At 47.0% G+C, this 10,669-nt stretch overlaps 1 protein-coding gene across 4 annotated transcripts in view; it reads right to left on the bottom strand.

The window, feature by feature from the left end:
- Positions 1-10,669, bottom strand: part of ANKRD27 (ankyrin repeat domain 27) — a 74,353-nt gene that overhangs the window by 41,917 nt on the left and 21,767 nt on the right. For 3 of the 4 annotated variants that reach the window (XM_023726942.1, XM_023726943.1, XM_023726945.1), the window contains 8 exons: positions 5,377-5,487; positions 3,429-3,585; positions 2,423-2,577; positions 1,915-1,974; positions 1,775-1,828; positions 1,612-1,677; positions 1,452-1,528; positions 660-781 (listed from right to left, as the gene is read on the bottom strand). In XM_023726942.1, coding sequence (XP_023582710.1) covers positions 660-781; positions 1,452-1,528; positions 1,612-1,677; positions 1,775-1,828; positions 1,915-1,974; positions 2,423-2,577; positions 3,429-3,585; positions 5,377-5,487 — 802 coding nt within the window. The remainder of the gene's footprint in view (positions 1-659; positions 782-1,451; positions 1,529-1,611; positions 1,678-1,774; positions 1,829-1,914; positions 1,975-2,422; positions 2,578-3,428; positions 3,586-5,376; positions 5,488-10,669) is intronic. The other variant, XM_023726944.1, reaches the window with a different exon arrangement.

Raw genomic sequence — 10,669 nt, 5'->3', positions numbered from 1 at the left:
CATATATATGGATATATAGCTCATGTACCACCATATATATGGATATATAGCACACACACCACCATATATATGGACATACAGCACACGCACCACCACACGTTTGGATACACAGTGCATGTACCACCAGATACATGGATAAATAGTGCCTGCACCACCATGTATGTGGATATATAGCATATGCACCACCACATATATGGATATATAGCCCTTCCCCTCTTTTTGCTGCTGTCAGAAATGTACCATATACCCTTGTTTATTTCAATTAGTATACCTAGAAGATCATCCCCAATCTACACACACAGATTTGCCTCCTCCGTATTATTTTATTCTTATTTTGTTTCACTTTACTTCTCATAATGGAACATTTCCAACATATAGGTAATTAGGGAGAAGAGCATAACAAACAGTTGAACCACGTCCACATCACCAGTTTGGCTCATTTTTAAAAGTCGCTGCTTCTCTGCCACCACTTTCTTACTCTGATCATGCCTGAGCTACCCACCCATGACTAGGCACCCCACTAATCAGAGCAGACTTGGGTGTGCTCATAACGGAATGCACTGGCTGAGCATCAGCCCCACGTGAATCACCCCTGCAGGCAGCTCTGCTCCTTGACAGGCTTTTCCAGCTGGCGGCCACGTCTACCTCGCAGCACACACCTCTCTGGCTCGGAGACTGTGTAAGTAGCTGCACCGCTTTGCGCAGACAAATCAGCTTCTGTTGAGGGGAGGTGCATCTGTTCAGCTGGGCCAGTTCTCTCTTTGCACGAGGTATGTTGAAACTGTAAAATAATTCGGGAAGTGACAGCTTAAGACCCCGGTGTCGGGGCCCTTCTTCCTTGATCTAATAACGGATCTCAAGTTATAAACTTCTTATAAGAAACCACGAGGAACGAAAAACAGAAACACAGACGTCATCTGACTTAAGTCAGGAGCAAAACACAACACGTTAAGGGCCTCGTTTGGGCTGCCAGGTAACAGAGCTGCACCAGAAATTTGGAAAATAAATAAATAAATAAGAATCCTTAGCCCCAGAGGGAAAGAAGCCCAAAGGAAACCAGAAAAAAGTTTCAATTCAAACAGTTCAGACAGTTTTGTACCCTAGTGAATCTTAAATCAACTCAAAAGTAGGCACCGCTATGGCGGGGTTCCCCATGCCAGGCAGGTGAGGAGCATGTCTGCACGCAGGACCCACCTGGGCAAGTTATGCGCCCACCTGGAGATAAGCTGTACACAGCCCCATCCTTTTTAGCTCCCATCCAGCTGGCATGCTGGCACACAGGTACAGGAGGGTGACAGCTACCTACTGGTCACCTATCAACTTCAGCCTTTTATTTTAGGTAACAGATCACCACAATGCTCCATGGCTCTAACAGCGTCACATCACTGTGCTGCCACTGTTACTAGCAGCCCTGCTCCGCGGACACCCGGCTGCTACAGCGCAGCCCTTACCTGAACTCAGGTTTCACGCCAATATCTTTCTGCTGAAGATCTTGAAGGCTTCTCGTGATTTTGTTAAAGGCAGCATCCTAACAACAGATTTTAATGAAGCTTCAAATGTCTTAAAAAGCATAGAAGAAGGCTTCTACAGGGGACAATGACTGGAACTCACCTCACTGGCCTCCATGGTCCCCACATATTTAAAGATCAGATCATAAATATCGTGATGGATGTACATCTGTGAAACAACGGACCCAATTCAGGCCGGGAGCCGGCAGCCAGGGGCTGTCCCAACCAGGGCCACCTTCTGCTCCCTTGCTGCCTCAGCCTCTTACCTCTACTGCCTGCTTCATCAGGTTCATCTGGGCCTCCTGCTTGGCAAGCACTTTCTAGGACAAGAAAAGTACAGTCAACAAGTTTGGAGCTGGATGTGGGCAAACTGCAATGCTCTCGTTTAAATGTCTCGCACGCTCACCAGGCGGGAGTCTCTCAGAAGCTGCTGGAGGCATTTGGTGTAGAGCGCGTTCACCGAGTCCTGTGCAACACAGACCAGAGACACAGGTCACTCTCAAAGTCGGAGGCCACAATGCAAAGATCAGAATGCATAACACAACACCTCACAAAATGGAGCTCCCGGGTGACAAGCTGTCAGCACTAATACAAGATTATCAATTAATTTTTTTATTTTACAAATCAAGGCCTTTCTTCCATTTTGCAGGTAACACGCACGGGGAGTAGGAAATCACTTCCCTTGGGGTTAACGCAGGTGACTGTAGCAGTCACCTTTACACTCTCCGTGATTTTCACGTCTTCCAAAGTGGCTTTTATTACTTTTATAACAAGAATGAAACATGTAAACAAAACTTCCGACAGCAGAAGCAGCGACTAAAAAAGCCATGGAATAAACTGAGAGGACTCCTGGAGCCCGGGTTAGCCTGGGACAGGGTCCATTAAGCCTGGCAGAGCAAGACACAGCTACTGACTATGTGGTGCCGGAGGCTCTTCCTCTCACACTCTCTGAAAGTTCGGTGGAAAGAGGCGATGCTCCTGTCAAATTTCTCCGCATGTCGTCCCAAAAAGTCTCTCACATCTTCAATGGTTTTCAGAGACAAAGGATCTGGGGATGTTGAAGGCTCTTCTGAAAAAGAGACAGAGGGTCAGGCTGGCTGAAGACTTCATTGTTTTCTGATGGAAAAAGTGCCACATCCTTTGCCATAACCTACAAACACGAGGTGCTCCCACAATGTCTGAAGCCCCATCTTCCAGCACAGGAAGCAGGGATAGGGAATGTCCTTTTTTCAAGATACTACCCAAGAAAAGCCCAGTCACAGGACAGGGTAGGGTCCAGAGAGCCTGGCCCTCTTGAGGCCTTTTCCTGGGACAAAACTGGGACTATCTGGGATTCTGGGTATGACCTGTGAGGTTCAAGTGAAGGAGCCCTGATTCCTGGCAATAAGGCTTTTACCAAGAGCCTCAGAGAGCATCTGGCACCTCAAGTGTTACCTCAACTTCCTGGGGTGACTGAAGAATTTTTATTCATTAAAAATAATGAGATATCAAAGAGGCGCAACAGTGGGGCTGGATAGGTAACAATGCTACAAAGAGCAAGCCCTAAAGCCGAGCCCCAGATGCAAAGCCAGGGCTACAGCCATGCGTAATTCCAGGGGGTGACACCCACGGTCTATCATAGGTACATGAAGTGAATGACGCCCCCCTAGAATTGTGCAGTATCCAACCTGGGCAACCATACGCAGCAGCCCCATCCAAACTTCCTTAGCTCAAGACGACTTTCTGTTTAAGTTCTAGGGAAAATAATTGTAAACAGTTAAGCAGAGTTTTAGTGGTCTCTGGAATAGTTTATGGTATGTTTCAACTATAGTTTTGCTGAGCCAGAACCAAGTCGATGGCACCTAATGACAACATGTTTGCAACAGCTGCATCAGGAAGTTCAACAAACACATTTCTCTGAATGAGGAAAAAGGGTAATACCTGAACTCTCTCTCTTTTCCAAAGGATGGGCTATACACAGTATGCTGAAGCTCTCTTCTCTTTCATTGTAGAAGGTTTCTTCAAAGAGAATGGGCACTGAGAGAAGGTAGGCAAAACCAGTTCCTAATTTAATCCTGTTTCCTTGTATGAAGACATCCTGGAACAAGAAAGCCATCAGCGCACCATCAGCCTCCTCTATGGCGCTTAGCCAGACCCTGTCCTGCCCCTCACTCCATAGCGCTTTGCTGGGGCACAAAACTCTTCTGTTTTGCTCTTTTTGATCCTAAACTGTCATCTTCTCTCCTCCTTGTTCACCCTGTAGCTATGGCCACAGGGTACCCTGATCCTTTCTAAATGATGTAGCAGAAATAGCATTAAGCTGTTCCTTGGAGTGGAACAAATCCTGTACCTTTTGGGAAAAGAAAAAGAAGCCTCTCCTATCTGACCAAGATCAAAACGATCTGTGCTCTAAAGTGGACGGGACTGAAGAACATGCCCTACAGTCCCCTCTCTTGCTCATCAAGACACGACCCCTCCAGGCCCATGCTGGCCACAGCCAGGGTGCCCAGGGCAGACCAGCCACGGTGAGCCAGATTCCTCTGTTCCCTTTTCAGTTCTGTTACCAAAAGAGAGCAAATAAACTAACAAGTAGCCGACAGCTATGGTGAGCAGAAAAGAGCCACATGCCTCGGAAGTCACAGGGCTGCTTAGCCCGAGCCCACGCTCTGGTCCCTGTCCCTCTCCTCCCCTCCCAATGCCCACGAGCCTCGGCTACCAAGTCTGAGGGGCCAGACCACAGTCGCTGCCTTGGTGTGGACACCCTCGACTGTGGGTGAGGCGGGAACAGAGCCAGCACTGACTAGAATGTAACCTCCCCCTCAGGACCTACCAGCTTCTACTTTGAGAAAATGCCCGCATGCCCCAAAGTTAATGTCAACAGTAACGTGACGACTGCCAGCACGTGTCTCCTGACGCGATGCACTGAGAAAGACAAAACGCCCTTCTGTGGCACCCTACCAAAAATACGCAACTGCAGTCTAATCACGAAGGAGCGCCAGAGAAACCGCAGAGGGACCGTCTACAAAACAAAACACCTATGTTTTGAAAGACAGAAATACTGAGGAGCTGCTCCAGACTACAGAAAGGTAAAATGATTAATAACCAAATGCACTGGATGATCCTGGATGGGAAAAGAAAAAAAAATACTTTTGCTATAAAAATCAGCAAAATGTGTATAAGGCCTGTAGTCTCGATAATAGTACTGTATCAGTGTTAAATTTTCTGAATGTGGTGAGTGCACTGTGCTTATATAAGAGAAAGCTTGTTTTTAGGAGATACACACTGAATTATTTAGGGGGAAAGAGACACAATGTCTGCAACCTACTCTCAAAAGATTCAGAAAAAATGATAACAATATATGTATACAGAGAGAGTAATAAAACAAACGTGGCAAAAATGTTAACGTTGGCCAGTCCCAGGGAAGGGCACACGGGTGTTCTTTGTACCTTACCGCAACTTTCTGTAGGTCTGAAATTATTTCAAAACAGAGGTTTTAAAAACTAAAACCTCACCCCTGATGTCCAATCTGTGATCAAGAAACCAATCAGCTTTCCAGGCACTGGGACAAAAGAGCTTCCTCTGACAGAGATGTCATTGAGTAAGAAGCACTTGAGGGACTCACGGGCAGAAACCCCATCCTGAGGGAGGGGTACCCGGCCCCTCCTCGCCCTCCAGGGCAGCGGCCGGGCTGGCTTACCGTCACCTTCTCCTCTTTCCTCACAGACTCCCCGACAAAGGCAAGGGTCCCTCCAGCCCCATCCCCAGGGCCGCTGTGTGGCGCCAAAAGCCATCATTTAACGTAGGTATGAAAGGATGAGGAGTGGATTCTCTTCCCTCCCGCCCAAACACTGAGCGAGTGACCCTGGTTACCCCAGGAAGCGATGGTCACCTTTCCATTTAAGGTCTGAAAATGTTCTTCCACTGGTATCAAAATGTAGGATTCAAACTGACAAGTAGACTGGACATTGCTCGACAGACTTCCTTTGCAGGGTACTAAGACCTGGAAGAAAATAATCAGGATGAATACTAGAGAGACATGCCACTTACAACTTCAGCAGAACAAGATGTATCCAAAGACACTCCAGCTGGAATTGCTTTGGGGACCTACTGGCAGAGAGAACGCCTGGGGTCACTTGCCAAAATGGCAGCAGCCGCCTGCCAGCTGAATCGGTTTGTTGTTGTGATGGGAGCAGACGCCGCCCCACCCGCCATGGGAGACGGAGGGCAGCCAGCTCCTTTTCCGCCTTCACACGGGTAGACCGGCGGGCTCAACCCCACACTCACTGGGTCCCTCCACATAGCTAACCCCACACACTCCACTCAGTTCTCAAGAGTCCAGTCACAGGCACCAACAGGCTCAGGAATGACTCCAAAGAGGGGACAGTTTGGAACGTACAGAAGAGTGAACTAAAAAGTCACACATAATCCCATCACTCCAGACACACACTCGACACTGGGACCGTTTCTTCTGATTGTTTTTGTTTTTTTGTCTTTTTAAACCCTCGCTGTGATCGCAGTCTTGTAAGGATGCTGTTACGGACTGAACTCTGTTCCCCAAAAATATGTGTTGGAAATCCTAACCTCTGTGCCTGTGGTTATAATCCCATTTGGGAATGGGATGTCTTTGTTATGTTAATGAGGCAGGATTAGTGTAGGGTATGCCTTGAGTCAATCTCTTTTGAGATATAAAAGAGATTAAACAAACAAGCGAGAAGCAGAGATGGGGGAAGAAAGACGCCAAGCCACATGAGACCACCCAGGAGCAGAAACTAAGAGAGACAAGGACCTTCCTTCAGAGCCGACAGAGACAGAAAGCCTTCCCCTAGAGCTGGCACCCTGAATTAGGACTTCCAGCCTCCTAAACAGTGAGAAAATAAATTTGTCTGTCAAAGCCACCCACTTGTGGTATTTGTTAGAGCAGCACTAGATAACTGAGACAGATGCCATAAAGGCCACAGAAACACGATTTCCTATCGCAGGCTGCCACCTACACCAGAGATGTCTCAGGGTACAAGGCTCTCTCTGGGGTAGATTCAATCTAAAACGTGCAGCACTGAATTCTGGGCGGGCTGCAGCCCGGCCACTATGCCGACCGGGCATCAGTGAGGCCAGCTTCCCTGCACAACACAGCGACGGGACAGAACTCAGCTCTCAACGCTGCTCTGCCCTGGTCACCACGTGTGGACCTGTGCTTGGCTCATAGTCACATTTTAGGAGGAATCTCTCAGACTCAAGTGTACCCAAAAGGAAGATGACCAAGGTGGTAAAGGCTTACAGAGCCCCAGCCTAAAGCAGCCCGCACAGAGCTCAAGAGGCAGGCTCCTCTGCTGGCTTCACGCTCTGCAGCCGTGTCGCTGGACACGGGGCTACTCCTCACAGCTCTGGTCTCTGCAGGTGCAGAGTGGGGCCAGGGAGACTACCTGCCACGTCAGACTGTCGGGAGGATGAAGCAGATCAGGTGATGGCCTGCCACTAGGTGGGACGCAGCTCATATCACCACGAGAGATGGTCCTTTTCCTACCGGCCCCACCAAGCTCCTGAAGCAGCCCACAAGTCCTGGGGTTTAACCAGTGGTCCTCAGAGACCTGAGGGGATAAAAGCCAGCAGCTCTGTCCTGGCTGTGTTCGTGTTGACGCTGGGTGACCCCTGGTTAGGATGGCAAGAGCGGATTCCAGCCAACGGCAGGGAAATGACTAAACGGCTCCTCAGGCCCTTCCCAACCTACCAGTGGATGATTCAAGGGTAAGACCAAAATTTAAGTTTCAGAAATCAATAAAACTCCCCTCAGATGCTAGTTTTCTAACTGCTTGAAATGAGATTGTCGGAGGCCAAAATGTGTGAGTGGGTTAACATCCAAATTCTATACTGTATTACATCAGGTTTTTGGCTGCAGTGGGAAGAGGAAACATTTTAAGGGGAAGAAATGGTCCTACTTTTCTCCAAAGTCAAACTCTGCTCTCCTTGCATGATTTTTGCAACTCTATCATAAAATTTTTCAAATATGCAGAAAAGTGGAAAATACAATGATTATCCACATAAACACACAACCAAGAATTCACAACCGTTAACAGTGTGCCACATTCTTGCATTCTTTAAATATAAGAAGAGAGGCTCTTTTAGCAATTCCATCTTAAACAGGCTTATGTAATACTGAGCAAGGGATATAATTTCTGGAGCGTTACTATGTGCTAGGGACCATGCCAAGTAGTTTACAAAGATACCACCTCAGCCCGTCAACAGTGAATGGATAAGCAAAATGTGGTATATACAAAGGAACACTACTCGGGGATTAAAAAAAAAAAGTTCTCGAAACCTCTTAAAATGCGGATGAATCTGGAGGACATTATGCTGAGCAAAGTAAGTCAATCACAAAAAAGATAAATGTTGTCTGTTCTCACTTTTATGAAAAGACATGAATAGGTAAATACACAGAAACCACCTAAAGTTCATTAGTGGTTGGGGGAGGCGGAGTACTCCCTAGGTTAAGTAGTCGCTTTTCATTTATAGAAATGAGAAAGGTGGCTCCCAACGTGGGTGAAGTTTAGAGGGCATGACCAATGTAATTCATGTCGATAAGCTGTCTATAGGGAAAACGGATGAATGGGCAAATGCTGGGCTGTGTATGGTTCTGCAACAATAACAACGACCAGAAAAGAGGAGAGGGGCTACAGATGCTGATAGTAATCAGACACAACCAATCACCTCATAGGATTAGTTCTCTTGGTTTGGGGGCACAGGGCCATGGTCTTGTGGGACGATCCAGTCCACTGGCATAATACCATTTCTTAAAGTTTATGTTCTACCTCCCAGTAAGGTGAGTAGTATCTGGGGTCTTAAAAGCTTACGAGTGGCCATCTAAGATATAACCACTGGTCTTTATTTGTCTGGAAGAAAAGAGAAAGAATGAAACCCAAGAATCAGAGAAGGAACTGGACTACAGGACTTGTTGTCTCATGAACCACTGCCTCCTCCACCTTGAGACCAGAAGAACTAGATGGTGCCCAAGCACTGCTATTGAACATTCTGATTTTTCCAGGACACAGTAGATGAATCCTGATAAAAAGGGAGAAAAATATGGAACAGAAGTTCAAATTCTTAAAGAATTCAGATTTACTGGACCTACTGAAGCTGGAGGAATCCCTGAGAGGCTCCTCAAACCTTTAATTGAAACTACCCCCTAAAGTCATCTTTAAACTAGGTAACAGTTTAGCCCAAAGAGTAAAGATTGTCACCTTTGAGTACTGTGATTCTTTTATATATATATATAAATATATATACACACATACATCGTCTATATAAGACCATAGGTCAACAGCTATTTTAAAGCATAGATGAGACAGCTAGGGGGCAGGGAGATTAAATAAATGGAAGTAAAAAACTCTAGAAGAAATAACGAGAATGTTGACACAATGTGAAGAATGTAACCAATGTCATGCTGATCATTATGTCTAGAAACTGTGAAACGGGAGCTGGTTTTGCTGTGTGTATTTTCACCAAAAAAAAATTAAATATTAAAAAAAAAATATATATATATATACACACACACACACATATATATATATATCTCACCTCAGTAAATGCCTTCAGTTTCTGTACTATCCCATTTTACAGGCTAGGAGACTGAGGCTCAAGGGTGTTAAGGAACTTGACCAGGATCATAGAGCCAGCAAGTGGCAGAGCCATGATACAAACTCCAGCCACGTTCCTGACCACTGCCCTGTCCTGCTGCCTCCTGGACGCCAGTGCTGGCAACAGGGCCCGGCGCTGGATGCAGGGCCCAGTGCTAGAAGCAGAGTCCAGTGCTGGACACAGAGCCCAGGGCTGGGAGCAGGGCCCGGAGCTGGGAGCAGGGCCCAGTGCCTGCTGGGGTTCCCTCAGCGGAGATGCTCTACCACTCCACCTGGCGTCTTCGAGAGGGGCTGTCTCGGGAACTTCCTCGAGGAGGCTGTGAAGAGCTGCAGGGCCTCCCTGCCCCCACAGAGACACGCCAATTCTTCACAGCAGAAAATGGGGGCACTTGCCAATGGAAGAACACAACCCTGACCAGGAAGTGAGCCAGCCCTTCCTCAGAAAGACCAAAACGGAATCAGATCAAGTGTCTAGATTCAACTGTCAATTTCTGGAAATACAGAGAACAGAGGAACATCACAAGACCGCAAACGGCAAAAGCCAGAATGCAGGAAATTCTGCAGGATAAACGATACGGTTTCTTCTAAAAATAAATGGAAAAGAAAAGGAGAAAGAAAAAGGTGGAAGGGGAGCCGTAATAAAGGAAGACTTAAGACCATGGTAGTGGCGCAGTGGTTAAGGAGCTCAGCTGCTAACCAAAAGGTCGGCAGTTCGAATCCACCAGGTGCTCCTTGGAAACCCTATGGGGCAGTTCTACTCTGTCCTAGACGGTTGCTATGCGTTGGAATTGACTGGATGGCAACGAGCTTTTCTTTTAATACACATGTCAAAACTGATCAAGTGTTCCACTATGTGTGTGCAGTTCAGTGTACTTCCCTGTAGCTCAAAAGAGTTAGAAGAGGGGTTCCGGCTAAATGGCGCTCTAGGCAGAAGCACCACGCCGTCCCTCCACTGCAAAGATCTGAAAAACTAAGCCAAACAGAGAATACAACAATCCTGAAACCCTAAAACATCAAATGAAGAGATAAAGAACTCAGCCAAGCATCAAATGGAGTGAGAAAACTAACAGAGAAAGGAGACCAAAGAGAGATTCATGCAGAGGTCCCCTACCAGCTAATGCAACACGGATCCGACATCTTGGACTCCTATCGGAGACCAGCAAACAGGGGGTACAAGAAAGCAGCCTCACGGAGCATCCAGCGGGAGACAAAACAACCGTTTCTCATCTCTCTATATCTTCCTTCTCTTTCTGTTCCCTGAATACCTGGCATTGTATACCTCTACGCCTTCTAGCCAGGCTGTACTGCAACACCTGAGAACAACTTCCCGAGACCTCATAGCTGCACCGGTGGGATCCCTGGGAACTTTCCAGTTCTTTAACCTTTCCGATCTTTATTTATTCATTCTTTTCTTCCTCTTCCCCTTTCTGTTTTTCTCCATTTCATAGTCTCATCTCTCCACTCCAACGGCAAGCTCCCCTAGCATTCTTTTTTGTTTGTTTGTATGTTTTTGGCTCCTGTTCCTCTCTCCTCTCTCCCATATCCATCTTAGCT

Source organism: Trichechus manatus, unplaced genomic scaffold (genome assembly GCF_000243295.1).
Source record: "Trichechus manatus latirostris isolate Lorelei unplaced genomic scaffold, TriManLat1.0 scaffold00014, whole genome shotgun sequence".
NCBI lineage: Eukaryota > Metazoa > Chordata > Mammalia > Sirenia > Trichechidae > Trichechus > Trichechus manatus.
This window is presented reverse-complemented; position numbering and strand designations above follow the sequence as displayed.